This window comes from Bos mutus, chromosome 19 (assembly GCF_027580195.1).
Source record: "Bos mutus isolate GX-2022 chromosome 19, NWIPB_WYAK_1.1, whole genome shotgun sequence".
Taxonomy (NCBI): domain Eukaryota; kingdom Metazoa; phylum Chordata; class Mammalia; order Artiodactyla; family Bovidae; genus Bos; species Bos mutus.
Window position 1 is genome coordinate 27,547,234 of NC_091635.1, and position 15,609 is coordinate 27,562,842.

Here is a 15,609-nt window from a genome sequence, read left to right on the forward strand (position 1 = left end):
GGCCATTTGTAACCCATTTCTGGCAAAGAAAGCCATGGGCCCATCTGTCTGTAGGGCTAACATAGCCCCTTCCTCCCCACCTGAGACTGGGAGGCTCAGGGAAATGTGTGCGTGCTGTGTGTGTTTGTATGAGTGTAGTGGGGGTAGCTTTCTACCCACTGAGAACGCTCTCCAAGTCTAGCTCCCAGCTCTGTCATCCTTAGAACTCACCCCTCCCCTTCCTCCCCGCTGCCTTCTGCTCACCTCTCAGAATTGCTCCCCACTCCCCATGTCATTGCCTTAACCCCTCACCCTCAGAGGCCAGTTTCTTCTTCCTCGAACTGTTCACCCTCAACACAGAAATGCAACCGAGAACCTAACACCCAGAGCGGATTCTTTCTTAAAAAAATCAGTTGCCCGATTTCCTCTGGAACCACTGCCATATTTCTTTTGTACTTCATTCTCCCCAACCTAATGGGCAGGATGGAAACTATTGAAGAGGGAGAGGAGAGGGTCTTCTTAGGGACCTGCTGCAGGACAAGAGGGACAGTGCCTGCCTAAGAAGTGCTGGACAGTCTTGGATGAGGCTGGTGTGTGTGAGGGGGGATGTGTGCAAGCCAGTGGGGCAGACTGGGGGAAGAGCTCTGGATGGGAGCTCGAGAACCATCAAGTTCTACCATTGCCTAGAGCTCATGGGAGACCTCAGGAGAGTCATTTCCCTCTCCGAGCCTCAGTTGACTTACCCATACAATGGGTGAGAAGCAGAGACTAATTTCAAAGTTGTCTTCTAGCTTGATTTATAAATTATAGGGGCATGGAAATGAATTTGATTTCCTAGTGGTTAGCAACTTTTAAAAATCTACCATTTATTGAACATTTTAATGATTACCAACAATCCTTTTTAAGGATGTCCAAGCATTTTACATATAGGAATTCATTTACTGCTCAGAACCATCCTAAGAGGTAGGTTCTTTGGTCATCCACATTATGTGCATGCTAAGGCACATCAGTTGTGTCCGACTCTGTGCAACCCTATGAACTGTAGACCATCAGGCTTCTCTGTCCATGGGATTCTCCAGGAAAGGATACTAGAGTGGGTTGCTGTGCCCTCCTCTAGAGGATCTTCCCGACCCAGGGATCGAACTTGCGTCTCTTACATCTCCAGCATTGGCAGGTGGGTTCTTAACCACTAGCGCCACCTGGGGACCCCCATCCCCATTACACAGATTAGAAGACTGAGGCACAGAGAGACTAAGGATCCAGCCCACGTAGTACAGCTGAGATTCAAACCAGGAGGTCTGGCTGCAGACTCCAAGTTCCAGGCATTCCGGGCATTGTGCTATATGTTTGCCAAATCCTCTCCATTTTGCTGTTGAGAAATCTGAGACTCAGAGCAGTTGAGCAACAGCTGAAGGTCACACAGCTGGGAAGCAGCAGAGATGAGAGTCCAAGTCGGCCGGGCTCCAGCGTCTCCGCTCTCCCTCACCCACCTCCTGCAGTCCTGCCAGATCCTCAAGTCCCCAAAGCAAGTTTACCTACTTCCCCATGTTGCAGTGTCTCTTTAGGCAAATGAGTTCCTCCCCCAGACCTCAATTTTCTCAACTAGAGAATGATTAGAGGTTGGGCCAGCTGATCTTTGAGGTTCCTTGCAGCTCCATGAATCCATGGTTCAAGAGATGTGCAGCTCCAGGCTAAAAAATCGGATTTATAGCCTGGGGTTGTAGCTGAGAAGGAAGAGGGGGCAAGGCACTGGTGATGGAAATAAGGGGAGTTTCGGAGGGGTCGTGGGGCTGTGAACCATGAAGCAGATGAGAGAGACAGAGAGAGGCCCTGGGTGTTCCCAGTGAGTCCCTTCCTTCATCCTAGGCCCCCGTCCCACCTCAGGGTAGAGGGCGTTGTGCAAGCGAGCAGCGACCAGGCCAGCAGTGAGCCGAGGTCAGTGCTTCTGAGACACAGCACTGTGGGGAATGGACATTGCTGGGGGTTTTGCAAATACTTGGAGGTATTTTAGAAAAACGTATTTGAAGCCGAGGTGGCGTGTTTGTGCGGTTGGCCTGGCTTCCTGCTCATGACGGCTCTGTTGCATTCCTCCCCTTCAGGAAGGGGGGATATTTTCCCACGTGTAAGTTCACTAGGATGTACACACCAGCGTTCCCACCCTTACGTCCCGGCACGCTCCCCTCAAGGCCCGCAGTTATGCTGGGGTCACCCCTCCCACCATGGCAGCTGCGCTGATTAATATTAATGTGGCTGCTGGGGCCACGGCACCATGTGCCAGCCTCATCCTTCTCAGGGTGCCGGTCCCGGCTCGAGCCCAGTGCAGCCGGTGGAGGAGGGACCGCAATGTGCTTATGAGATGAGAGAATGGTTTTCATTTCCAGGCAGACTCTTTTCCCAATGAGGCTCTTTTCAATTTGGAAAATTGATGGAATCACCTTTTCATGAGTGTTTCAGCTCCCTCCCACCTCCAGACCCTGAGCTATTATAGCACCAGGTCCTTCAGACACCTCCTCATACATCACAGGCTGGACTAACCTCTCTGGCTTGGAGAAGCCGGGGACTGGACAGGCATCAGAACTCCCAGTGACATGGATCCTGGGCCTGTTAAGGGATCAGTGGCTGTTCCTTGATCCCTTCCCCTCCACAATGGGTGTCCACACAACGGAAGGCCATTGTTGCAATAGTGGTCAGGAAGGGTCAAGGGCAGACCTGACTCCCAAGCATCCAGTACAGGATGTATCACGTGGGTCCCATCTCAAGCCCCCTGGATCCAGGATGCCACGGCAGATGGGTGTCGGGGGGAGGTCCTCCCTCTAAATACCATTTGGGAGCCTGGGGAGACTGACTAAGGGACAAGGGCTCCAGTTCCAGACTGAGCTGGGATAGATGAACAGGACAGTGTGGAAATGCTGCTAAGGGTCAGGGAGGGTTCCCAGCCATGGATGCTACAGAGATAACTTGGTTCTTTTCAGAGCTCGGCTCAGACTGTGGCTCTAGATCACTGCTGACTACATAGGCTTGGGTCCCGGGAGCTCTGGAAAGGTGTTTGCAAGCTGGACACCTTGTCCTGCTGCCCTTCCTCCCTCGTTCAGCCACTCAGGGCCTGTGTCATTGGAAGGGCTCAGAGCATAGCTCAAGCAGACCTTGTGGCTCTGAGCATCTCTGAACAATGAAGCCTGGGGGAGAAAAGAGCTGTGGGGGTGGTCAGGTGGGGTGTGGGGTTTGCAAAACAAGAACACACTCATTTGCCATTTACTGAAAAACACTTTTTTTCCCTTTCTTTTAAAGTTGTTTCCTCCAGGGAAAAGTTTTATTTGTAATGAGTAAAATGTGCTCTCTTAATGAACTGAAAGCAGAACAGGATGAGAGATGTTTTGTCCCTGTGGCAAAGAACAAAGCAGCAGCTCATTGGCTGGCAGCAGGCAGCACTGTCACCCACCCCCGGCCCCTAACCTTTCTCCTTGCCTGCTCCTCCCTTCGGAGCCGAGCTAAGACCTGAGATGGGCCGGCCATACTTCATCTCTGCCCCAGAATCCTGGCTGGGAACATGGCTTAGGCGGGGCCTGGCCTGTGGGAAGCACCACACCCCTTCAGCGTGGAGAGCCTGAGGAGAGGTGGCGGGCGAGGGCTCAGTATGCTTTTAGGAGGCTCGGAGGCTGCCGATTCTTGCTGGCTCGAATGCCAGAGGAAAAAGAGAGATGGAGGCAGGGATTCAGAGAGTTAGTTTGACCCACTGGCATCCTTGTTCCCCCTGCTCAGGCGAGAAATCTCCCCACGGTCTCTTGTCTTGGGGACAAAGCCTGGCTTTCTGGAAGACCTTGCCTTGAGTCTTGGGGAGGACTTCTTTTGAGAAGAACATTGATCTGGAATGCTCGCTGGGCCCCTTCCACCACCTAGATCTCACCAACACCTGCTCCCCTTCACTTCGCGAGGTGTGAGCTGTTTCTTGACTTTCACCTCTGGTTTTGGGGTTTAGAGGATAATGGTCTTGGTTTTGGAGTGTTGCAGGATCTGGGGTAGCTTATCAACCACGTCTCTTTGCAGCCTTGGTTGAGGTAGCTAGCGAGGGTTGGCGTTCTGTCTTCTGCGGCTCAGGTTTTCACCACGAGATAAACCTTAATGGCCAGACCGGCCTTTCCCTCAGCAGCTGTTGGATCTTCTGCTCCGTGTCCCTGATCCGAGGGGCCCTGGGAGAGGTCCCTCTAGTCCCAGTGGAGGTGCCTCCTACGGGGAGAAGGTGGTGGTGGTCTCAGCCTCCACACTCATGGAGGACCGTCGGGTGTGCCGGCAGGAAGACCACTGCCGGAGCTGCTCCTGGCTGAGGCAGCCCAGGTCCTTGAAGAGCTTGAAGAGGTCGCTGCGGAACTTGACGCCGATGAAGGCGTACAAGAAAGGGTTGACACAGCAGCGGACGCAGGCCAGGCTGTAGGTGACATCGTAGGCGATGTTGAGTTGCTTGCTGAGCTCGCAGCTGGTGCCGCTGGTGATGTTGAAGTTGGCCACCGTCTGGGCCAGAACCACCCCGTTGTAGGGCAGTTGGAAGGCTACAAAGACCACGACCACGGCAATGATCACCTTGATGGCCTTGTTGCGCTCGAAGTTGCGTGCCTGGAGCAGGGTGCGGATGATGACGAGGTAGCAGAAGCTCATGGCCATCAGGGGGATCAGGAAGCCTACCACCATCTGGGCCACCTGGATGGTGATCAAGGCCTCCACGTGCTCGGTGACGAGGGAGCACCGCAGTGCCTGCTCACTGCTGCTCTTCTGGATCCCGCTGTACATCACCTCTGGGGTGGAGAGCACTATGGCCAGCATCCAGATGCCCAGGCAGGAGAGCTTGCTGATGAGAAGGACACGGGCACGGTGGCGGTGGGCCGAGACGGCCTGGACGATGGCGACGTAGCGGTCGATGCTGATGCATAGCAGCAGGAGCATGCCACTGAAGAAACTTATCTTGTAGATGCCAAAGATGAGCTTGCAAACGTGGACCCCAAAGACCCAGGACTTGGCTGCGCTGTATGCCCAGAAGGGGAGGGTCAGAAGGAAGAGAATGTCTGCCAGGGCTAGGTTGAGCAGGTACGTATCAGTCATGGTCTTGAGCCTCTTGAAATAGATGTAGGTCAGCATGACCAGCCCGTTGCCCAGAAGGCCCACGAAGCAAATGATGGAGTACATGATCGGGAGGAACCAGGCTTTGAAGTTCCGCACGTCCTTCTTGAAGCACACGGACTCGTACAGCGTGTAGTCCACCGTGGTGTTGTCTCCGATGTAATCGTCCGTGACCTCATCTTGGCAGAGGCACACCTGCAGGGAAGGAACGTGCTCCAGCTTAGCTGAGTGGCTTGAAATCTCACTGCTCTGCGACTGTCTGGAGCAGTGGTTTCAAACTGTGATCAGCATCATCTGCGAATTCTTAGACCCCCATCTGAGACCCACTGAACCCAAATGTCAGGAGCTGGGGCCCAGGAATCTGTTTGTCTAAACTTTCTAGGTGATTCTTCAATTCGAAATTGGTGGCTTCTCAAATTTTAACATGCTCTTGAACTTGGGGATTTGGTTCATATCATGTAGCAGGATAAGGTGAAGCCTGGGATTCTGCATTTCTAGTAAGCAGCAAGTCTTCTGAGAGACTTGATCTTACAGATGTTAATGGCAAACTGGAAATGGTCTAGGCTTGGGGGTCAAAAGAGCCTCAGCCTGGTTAAATATACTTCGTCTCTCCAAGCCTCAGTTTTCTATTCGTGAAATGGAGATGAATACTATCTCCTTCACGTGGTTGTTGTGAGGTTCCTAACTCAGATTCTGGCATCCTTTTGTCTTCATGGAACTTTGATTTTGCCTTCTGGAAACTCCACAAGAATGGGATGGTAGGTCTTTCTTTTTGAGCCTCCTTTGGAATCTGGTAGAAAGAACTTTCCAAGGGAGGGGGCTTACAAAAATACCCCAGCTTTGGAGGGAAAATCCACTTGGGCTAAGGTTGAGGAGGGCCCAGAGTGAGAAGGTGCTGGTGGTTATAGTCGCTAAGTTGGGTCCGACTCTTTGCGACCCCATGGACTGTGGCCCACCAGGCTCCTCTCTCCATGGGATTTCCCAGGCAAGAACACTGGAGTGGGTTGCCATTTCCTTCTCCAGGGGATCTTTTTAACTCAGGGATCGAACCTGTGTCTCCAGCATTGCAAGTGGATTCTTTACCCCTGAGCCACCAAGGAAGTGGAGTGAGAAGAGAGGAAGGGAAAACTCTGTTAAGAGGCCACAAAGCCCTGGGTTGGGGCAAGATGCTGTGATCATGGGTGGTGAGTGACTGGAAGGCTTCTGGATCCCTGGGGCCCCAGGCACAGAGACCGGCAGGCAGCAGGAGCTCAGGCGATGTGGGCCCAAGTGGATGGTGGGGCCGCAGCCTCAGCTGTGAGTCCTCTTGGGCATGGGAAGGAAGCACAGCCATATCTCCGCCTTCCTGCCATCTTCCCACCCTCTCCCCGCACCTTACTCCTCTCTCTTCCTCACTGTCTCTTCTGGCAAATTCCAAACAGTAGGGCTCACATGTTCAGGGCTTTTTTTTTTTTTTTTAGCCTATATGCAGGGCAGGGTGAAAGTTCAGGCAGACAGCTGTGATTTGATCAATGAAGGAGACACATGGGGTAGCTGAGCTGTGTGGGGCGGGGAGCTGGGCTGGAAACTGCCTCAGCAAGCTCCTGGTCCGTCCTCCGGGAATGGGGCCCTGGGCAGCCCTGTGTGATGGATTTATACAACGGGGGAACTGGAGGGACTGTAGAGGTGATGAAAGGAGGCTCTTGGAGAAACAGTGTGACTGGTTCAAGGTTACTGAGCCAGAACGGGAATCCAGTCTCCTGATTTGCCTGTATCCTGGCTCTTTCTCACTTCCAAATTCTGGATTAATCACTGTTCTGTGTGGGGACAGGGTGAGGACCAAATCATATCCTGCAGCCTTTTTTGGGGCTTTGCTATCTTGAGAAGAGATGTCAGTGGCAACCCTTTTCTCTTTTCCGGATATGACTGCAGCCCGGGAGGCCTGCGAGAGGCTGGCTGTCCTTGGCTGTCCAGGGTAACACCCGAGACCTCAGATCTGGACATAAGGGGGTTCTGGGCTTCAGTGGGCAATACACCCAGCCTCTATGACCTGTGCTTCCCACTGCCCCGTTCTGCCTCCTTTTTCTCTTCTTCGTACCTGCCCCACCCCTCACCAGGGGCCACCAGGCTTGATGTCTCTGCAGCCCACAGCCCCACCACATCCTGCCCCATCTGAGCCACCCCCATCTCCCCAGGTAAAGAGGAGGATGAGCCCAGCTGTCCCTCATCCCCTCCCCAACCTTCCAGCCTCCATTGTTAGCACTCCAGCCCTCTGGAGTCCTGGGAAGAGGGGAGATGGTGGGGAGGGAGGGCTGTTGGAGAAGGGGGCCAGGCTGTAGGCTACAACCCAAGCTCCAGGAGGCCTCTGGGATGGGGCTTTGGGAACAGTGCCCAGCTTGGGGCCTGCCTCAGGCCAGAGCTCCTGGAAAACTGCCTCTCTGGCCTCCAGACCTGGGGAGGAGCCAAGTTCTGAAGCACTGCCTCTCCAGCTCTGGCCTCAGCCGCCTCCTCCGGCTCCAAGAGAGCTCCCAACCCCAGCAAAGTCGGGGGAAGAGTGGATTTCTAACTCTGGCACTTGGTGGGTGTGGATTTTCTGTCTCCACATCTGGGATGGAGAAGCTGAGACCTGTAAGCTGGTGGCCTTTGCTCCTCCAGAGTTCTGGGCCCCCCTGAAGGATGGATTCCATCCACCCTCTGTCCCTCCAGGGTCCCCATCCTCCCCTCCCCTTCCCCCAGTGAAGCTCAGATCAGTCTATTTCAGAAAAGGGAACTGGGGCTTCGAAGGGAGCATTTAGCTGGAGGTCTTGGGAGGAAGACATGTTTGGGGCGATAGGATAGTAAGCTGCCCACAGGTTCTTTTCTCATCTCACATATGAAGATTTACACTCATGGGTGTGGGCACATATGTTCCAGACCCAGTAACCTCACAGCCTTTGCTTTTTTGCAAAGCAAAGAACTCTCTCCAAGAACTCAGGAGTCTTCTTTTCTGTCTCCTGGGTGGGGATATTGGAAGTGAAGTGGGGAAGGCAGGGTAACCTGCTTTCCCAAAAGTTTTAATTGAAATGGAGTAAAGGAATTCAGAGAACACCTGTGGCTTTCTAGGGTTACTCAGAAGATGGAGAGGGCGGCCATCTGCTTAAAGAAGACCAAATTTGTGCCTGGGACTATTTTTTTTCCAGTAAATGCCCAGTGACTTCACCAGAACCCCAGGGCCTGGGTTTAAGGGCTAGGTTTGCTGAGGGGCATTTGGGAGAGGGAATGGAGCTTTCCTTGGCAGGCAGGACACCTCACCTGGAAAATGACGAGAAGGGCCACCACCAACACGTTCTTCATTGGCTTCCCTGAAGGAGACAAGGTAGGAAAGTTATAGCTCAGCAGGGCTAGCTCTTTGTTATGAAAAAACCCCACAGAGCCAGGGAGAACGCAGGGAACTTTCATCACAAGCTCTGGACACTGCATCTGAGAACATGAAAGCCAGATTGTGCCTTGGGGCACCTGGCCAGCGGCCCAATCTCACTGACATCACCTCTTCTTGCTCCTCAACTCCAGAACGGGTCCTGGAAAGGAGGGGGATCAGAATGCAGGGCAGGCGCTCCCCCCTCCTGGCTCTTCAGGGTCTCTTCTGGAATTGGAAAGTCCATCCTGGCCCAGATTATCCCTCAAGGCTGAGCTTCAGCTGACCTTGACTCCTGCATCTGGATGATCCCCTCCTACTCCATGCTGTGCAGGAAGCAAGGTCCTGAGATGGTGGAGGTGGTGTGTGTGTGTCCTGCCCTGCTCTGGTGCCAGGAGCCAATGGGCAGCATTTTTCCTGCACCCAGTGGGTGGGCAGCCACCTATGAAGCCCTGACTGTTTCCTGGTGGAGGCTGGCTGAGGAGGTAGACTGCTTTCACAGGGCTGCATGAAGGAGTGTTCCTTACTGCCTCTCAAGGGCAAATAGGAAAGTTCTTCTGGGACCCATGAGGCTTCCCCAAACAGCCCTCACCCAGCTGTCTGGGGGAGCTCAAACAGCTGGATGGATGGCTCATCCATCCAGCACTCATTGGTGGTTCACCTGGCCCATGCCCCTAGCCTGCTTTTGGGCCAGGGACATAGTCCCTTTTACCTAGTTCAGGCCCATAAATGAGGAGGTGCCCAGAGACTGTGTGCTGCTGAATGAATGAATGAATGAATGACTTGTTTGCCCTTCTCCCAAGCTGCCATGTGGGGACCTTGCTGTGTGGCTGTGTGACGAGCGAGGCCATTCCCTGAGGTCACTTGACTTGCATGGATATGTTTTCTCTTCTTTAACTTGCTTTTAATCTAGGGCCTTGGTGAAAGAGAAAAGAGGCAGGTGAAAGAGAAAAATGGTGGGAAGGAGTCAGAGGCTGGGTACTTTCTGGAAGCCAGGAGGCCCTCCTTAGTTCTGAACAGCAGGTTGAGAACCCAGGTTCTCCCAAGGCCTGATGTGAGCCCTGGTGGCTCAGTCCTGCTTGGTGGCTGAGTTGAGAGCTGGACTTGGAATTTATTTCTTCCAGGGGGTCAAGCAGGGGAGACCAAGCAAGTCGACAGGGTGATTTATACAGAAGTCTTATCTCACTTAAAGTCTGAGAGCTGTGCCCTATTCATCTCTGTAAAACCCCTTCCTATAATTGGACCAGCCCATGGGAGACAGTAACTGGGATGCCAGGAATGAATACAAGGCAGGACTTGCTGACCCATCGCACCTCTAGTCTCAGGAGGTTCAATAAACCAATGCTTGGGACCCTGCTTCTAGCACCTTCTGGAAGCTCAGGGAAGGAATTCCTTCAAGCAAGGAATCCTGCTTTCCAAGATGCAGCAGCACAGGGCCAATGACTCCGTGTGCTTGGCCACAGCACCACCTGCTGGAAATTTCATGACATGACATCCAAGTTGCCATTATCCAGGGAGTTTGCCTGAGACGGGAATTCTGGGGTTGGGGTGTCTTAGAGGAAGGAGGAAGGGCGTGGAGCCACATAAATAAACAGGCATTTCTCCCGTTATACTGCACATTACTGCTAGGCACATCTTCCTCAATCATAGCTCTGATGCCAACCCCTATCGCGCCCTCCTGCTAAATCCTTAGGACCTCTCTACCAGTCCTAAGGATGGCAGCCTGATGCTGAGCATGGCTGTCCAGCTCTCCACCGTCTACTTGGACCTGACTTCCTAGCTTCATCTTCTATTTCTGGGGGCAGGAGCTGTCGTCCCCAGCTTGCCCCTGAGTATTTGCAGTCCTGGGTGGGAATGGATTTTTGTGCAACATCATGGCTCCCCTCTCTCATCCCCCTTCCTTGCTGAATTATCCCGAGAGCCCCTGAGCTTGAGTCCACATCTCTACCCTTAAGCACACTCTCTTCGCGGTCCAACGAGCTGCTCAACCTCCACTGACTCATCTTGGTGTGAAGCGCTCGAGGTTTCTTTAAACATGTACCAGTCTTTCGGTTACTCTAGAGAAAGCCTGCTCTGACTTGTCAGTGAGAACTGAGAAACCTCAAGGTTTTGATGTCACAACGGGTGAAACACGAGGGGCAAGAGCTGTGTTTCTATTTCACTCCATCAACCTCCTTTCCTGGGCCCTGTCTCAGTCCTTTTGCCACTGGCTGGGGGAGGGCTCAGGACGGGGGCTAGAGGATGTGTGTAGGTGAGGTCTCCCTCCAGGTATGTTGGAGACGGTTGTTGAGCAAGGATCTTCTAGGACCAGCATAGGTTGTTTTTCAAGAAAGGTGACCAAACAGGAACTTGGGGGAAACTCTGGTATGAAGCAGAGGGGACCTGGTCAACGGCCTTGACTCAAATGATTTTTGTCTGTTAACAAAGTCATAAAGCAACTGGCCTTGGGCAGCCACCGGGGTGGGGCCAGAGAAGTTGGGAATCTCAGGGGCTGAGGAGTGGTTGAGTGATGCATTGGGTATTTTCTGAGTTCTTGAGTTTCTAGTAATGATCACAACGAAAAGGAAATTCCCTAGAACTCCAACCTTAGCTCCCAGTGAGAGAAACTAGAGATTAGTAACTTTCCCAAGGTCACACAGCCGGCTGGTAGTGTAGCTGGGCTTTGAATCCATTTAATTTCAGAAACCACACTCCCAATTCCTTTTCCGTGCTGCCTCTCAGACTTTATGTTCCTTTCTCTCCTAATATCCTGTGAGTTACCCCTTGTGAGTCTCATTCTGTGTTTTAGAAAATAGAGGCTCAGAGAGGTTAACCCACTTGTTTGGGTCACACAGCTGCAAAGAGATGGGTCTGAGATTTTCGAATGGAAATCCTGCTACTTCATTTCTGTTGAGTCTGTTGTGTATTGGAGCCTCTGTGGAGCATCATGGGAATCCACACTCTCCTCCATCTATTGGTCACTTGTTCTGTTGCTTCTCTCCCTGTAACATCCCAGAGCTGGCCCCACTTCTACCCTGACATAAGGCTTTGCCACCCCAGAGCTCCTCTGAAACACAGATCACGATATTTAACTCACCTAACTAAAACAAAAAAAATCTTCACTGGTTTCTCATTGTTTCAGTAAAAAAGCCCAAAGTTTTTCAGCAGTGCTATACAGAATCTTAAAGATTGACCCTGCCTGTCCGTCCTACCTCCCTTCCTTCTCAGTACAGCCAGGTGCTATACATCCTCCTCAACTTGCCTCTTCTTGTCTCTATTAGCTTTTATTAGAGCTGACCAGCTGGGAGCCTGCAGGCTGAGTCCACAGGATATTCTGCTTTGTTACATGGAGTTTTAAAAAAATTGGATTTGGATGCCTTTAGGTGGGGCTAACCTCTGAATCACTCCACTGTCCTCCACCTACTATATCTTATGCCCATTCCCTCAGTTACATTACTGGCAATTGAGCCATTGAGATCGCTAGTCCTGCTACCTCCTAGGCCCCTTGCTTTTCCTTGTCTGCTTCGAGAACTTCTACACATCCTTCAAAACCCAGCTTAAATGCCCCGTGACTCATAGTCACTGTTCGTTTCTTTAGGTTTCACAATTGCCCTCCTTTTACCCCATCAGCACTCTCTCGCCCCTTCTTGCAATGGCTCATTGACACATGTGTCTCTCCCTGCACCAGACTGGTCCTGCCTGAATTCTTCCATCAATAGCAGTTGACTGAAAGTACCAAGCAAAGAGGAGAGATTTCCCAACAGCTCCCCCAGGCTGCAGGGTTCCCCTCTTCCCCAGTCAGGCTCCCCCAAAGGCCAGAAGGGATCGGCCCTGAATTCCTTCAACATCTCCCTCTGCCACTATCTCTGGCTGAGCTGTGGGAAATGAGTATCTCATGGCTCATTTTTTTTCTTCTCTGCTTTGGAAAATTCTAACTGAAGTCTTAGGCCCCATTTCTTGAAGATGGATGAAGAAGGCGCCTCGGGGCTGCCCATTCAAATCATGAAAAAGGCCAGCTCAGCTCTGGTTCTGGCGTTTCTCATTTTGTGTAACAGAAACTCTACCCCTCACTCATCTCGGGCGCCCTGCTGGGCTGACAAAGAGAAAAAAACAGATCCTCTGTGGCTCATCCGTCCTACAAACGGCCCAGAGCCCTGGAGCCTGATCTGAGCAAAGTGTCTCCGTGATGTCCCCCGCTACCAGTATTTGGGGCTCAGTCAGCCGTTGGGGCTCTCTCGAATTGAGTGAAGCAGTAAAAACATCCTTTTGTACTGGAGACATGTCCTGCATTAAAGGGACCTCCCTCCTCTGTTAATGCCTGTGAGTCTAGCACCCCAAACCTAGTCCTTGGGAGGAGGACCCTCCGTGCTGCGCTGTGGCTGCTCTCGCGGGCTCATCGAATCGGGGATGTGCATCCCTCTCTGACTCTCTGCTCAGTCGTTTCATGGCTTGCAATCGGCTGACAGCTTGCAATCAGCTATGATGGGAGAATTTACATCGTGGAAATTGGCAAGCACTACATATCAGGGAGCCGGTTCTCTAGGCTTTACTAGTGCACCACGGGGACCTGCTTGGTTTCTTTCACAGAGGTCAAACAGAGGGGGGCAGGATCGGGGTCTCCAGGGGACAATGTCTGCATTCTGGTACCATGGTTAGTAGAGGTAGATGTCTGGGAAGTGGGATTAGTGGGCAGGCTGCTGGAAGGAGGGGAAATTATTTTTAATAACTAACATCAGAGTTCTTGATGCCATTCATTCATTCCACAAACCTTTTTCTGCTCACACCTCCAAAGCCCCTGGGAATCAGAGGTGCAAGAATCAAAGCCTGCCTTCCAGGAGTTCTGGGTCGGTGGGTGCAACAGCCACTTTAGCCCTTTGACAGCTGTTTGCTGAGTCGACCCTAGGTTCCGAGTGGGCGGGAAAAGCCGACATGAAGGCAAGAGGCTGTGGTGTGATAGGGAGGGGTGTGAGGACAGCAGAAGATGAACAGGGAACCTTCACTTTTTAAAGCCAACCTCTTGTGGCTTTGAGGCTGCTGTGGTGTTTGTTTGCTGGTGAGAACAAGCCGTCCAGGAACCTGGCCTTTGTAGCCTCAGCCCAGTCTGACTTTAGCTGAGATTTGCAAATGGGGTGTCTGGAGCTGGGTGAACCCCTAAGAACCTGCTTGGGGCTTCCCTTGGCTCCCTCTAGTTAAGACCAAGGTTAGACCAGAGGATGGATTTTGGAAAGGGAAGAGCCATTTCTCCGGGAAGAAAAAGTGAGTGAGACTGGGGGCTGAGTTGGAGGCCCTGGCTGTGACTTCAGCTGAAGGCCCCTCGTGGTCTCATTTTGTGTTGCCCATTCAACCTTTGACTGGCAAGAGGCAACAGCTTCCCCGAGGGATGTGCAGCAGAGAGAAAATAAGTGCAGCTCGTGTTGCTCGTATAGTGTCATTTACACAATGCACTCACCTTGAATCTGCCTCTCGTCATAACCCTAAGAGAGCAGACAAGCTCAGCCCTATTTAGCCTGGGAGAGAGGTGGGAATAGGCGGGCGAATGGAGGGTCCTGAACCCTCCAAGATTTCTCTGATGAAACGGGGCCCCCAATAGCCTTTCCCATCACCCCCTGGCTAGCCAGAGCAGGTGCTGTCCAGATCTGTACCACCCCAGCCCTGGCACCTTCTGCAGAACCTACTATTCTTGGTAACAATGGTCACCCCCTTCCCCAGGTCCGAAAGAAGTACCTGGAGGAACAGGGGAGCACGTTCTCTGGGAGGAGCCACTGATTCCCACTAAAACCACCTGGTCCCTCTGGGAGACTCCCCCATGCCTTCCACCCCATCCTCCATCCCCATTCCACAAAGTCATTCTGGCGGTCCAAGTGACCCCGGTAACTGCTATCTCTTTCACTTGGGGGAGGCTCACTCACCCAGGTCCATGACTCTCTCGGAGGCTGAAACCACACAGGAAGGTTGTGCCGGGGCTCTGTCTGGGGAGGATGTGGTTCTAGCCCCTTTTAAGCTTTGAGAGGAGCCACCCTCTCCCCTGCCCCTCCCATCCCCGCTCCTCCCACTAGTCTGGCCTCACTCAGGCTCTGGACTCAGGTGGCTTCCTGGGACCCAAGAGTGTGAAGGGTATGAGAAGGTGAAAGAGAGTGACAGCCCACTCAGTGGTCATAGGATCATGAATCATTGGGTCATTTACATTCAGAAAGCCCCCCTTGCAGACTCAGGGCCCCACCCAAGGCAGGGGAATGAAACTATTTATTGATTTGATAAATGTTTACAGCCTAGGTATCACATGCCAGGGAGCTGGAGATAAGTGAAAGATCCATCCCCATCCTTCCCTTGCCCAACTCAGTGCCACAGGGGACTACATTTCCCAAACTGCTTTGCCCTCTGGCTTTTGGGTAGGTTTGGCCAGTGGGAGGCACTGACAGATGTTGGAAAGCAGAAGAGGAGGGATGTGCCAGGATCTCTCTCTTTTTTTTGAAATTTATTTATTTTTAATTGGAGGATAATCACTTTACGATATTGTGTGGTTTCTGCTGGACATCAACATGAGTCAGCCATTGGACCAGGTTGTCTCTTTTCTCCTCTTTTTTCTTTTCTTTCGTTTTCTTTACTCTTTTCTCTCCTCTCCTCTTTCTTTCCTTTCCTTTTAAGTACAATTTTATTGAGATATAATTCACAAGTAAATTCACCCTTATAAAGAGTACCAGTCAAAAAGAATTTTTTTTTTTTTTTGGTATATTCACAGAGTTGTGCAATCATCACCACAGTCTATTTTGGAACATTTAAAATAGCTTCCTCCTGAAAAACCACCCCTCCTCAACCTCTACTCATTAGAAATGACTCTCCATATCCCCTCCATCCCCACCCCCAGCCACTGGTAACAACAAGTCTACTTTCGTCTTTTACAGACTTGCCGATACTAGACATTTCTCATAAATAGAACTATTCGCTATATGGTCTTTGTGTCTGGCTTCTTTCACTTAGCATAATGATTTCAAGGTTCACTCATGTTGTCATATATAATGATACTTCATTCCTTTTTATGTCTCAATAATATTCCATTGCATGCATATACTCCATTTGGTTTATCCATGATGAGCTGGACGTTGGGGTTGTTTCCAGTTTGGGGCTCTAATGAATAATGGTGCTAGGAATTCATATACAAGTTTTTGTGT

The 15,609-nt window shown here is 51.8% G+C and overlaps 1 protein-coding gene across 1 annotated transcript; it reads right to left on the reverse strand.

Moving 5' to 3' along the window:
- Positions 1–892: 892 nt before the first annotated feature.
- Positions 893–14,396, reverse strand: CCR7 (C-C motif chemokine receptor 7). The gene is made up of 3 exons (XM_005898042.3): positions 14,350–14,396; positions 8,359–8,408; positions 893–5,283 (listed from the first exon to the last, which is right to left on the reverse strand). The coding sequence occupies exons 1-3, from the start codon at positions 14,357–14,359 to the stop codon at positions 4,204–4,206; spliced, it is 1,140 nt and encodes a 379-aa protein (XP_005898104.1). The 5' UTR covers positions 14,360–14,396; the 3' UTR covers positions 893–4,203.
- Between the last annotated feature and the right edge of the window lie 1,213 nt (positions 14,397–15,609).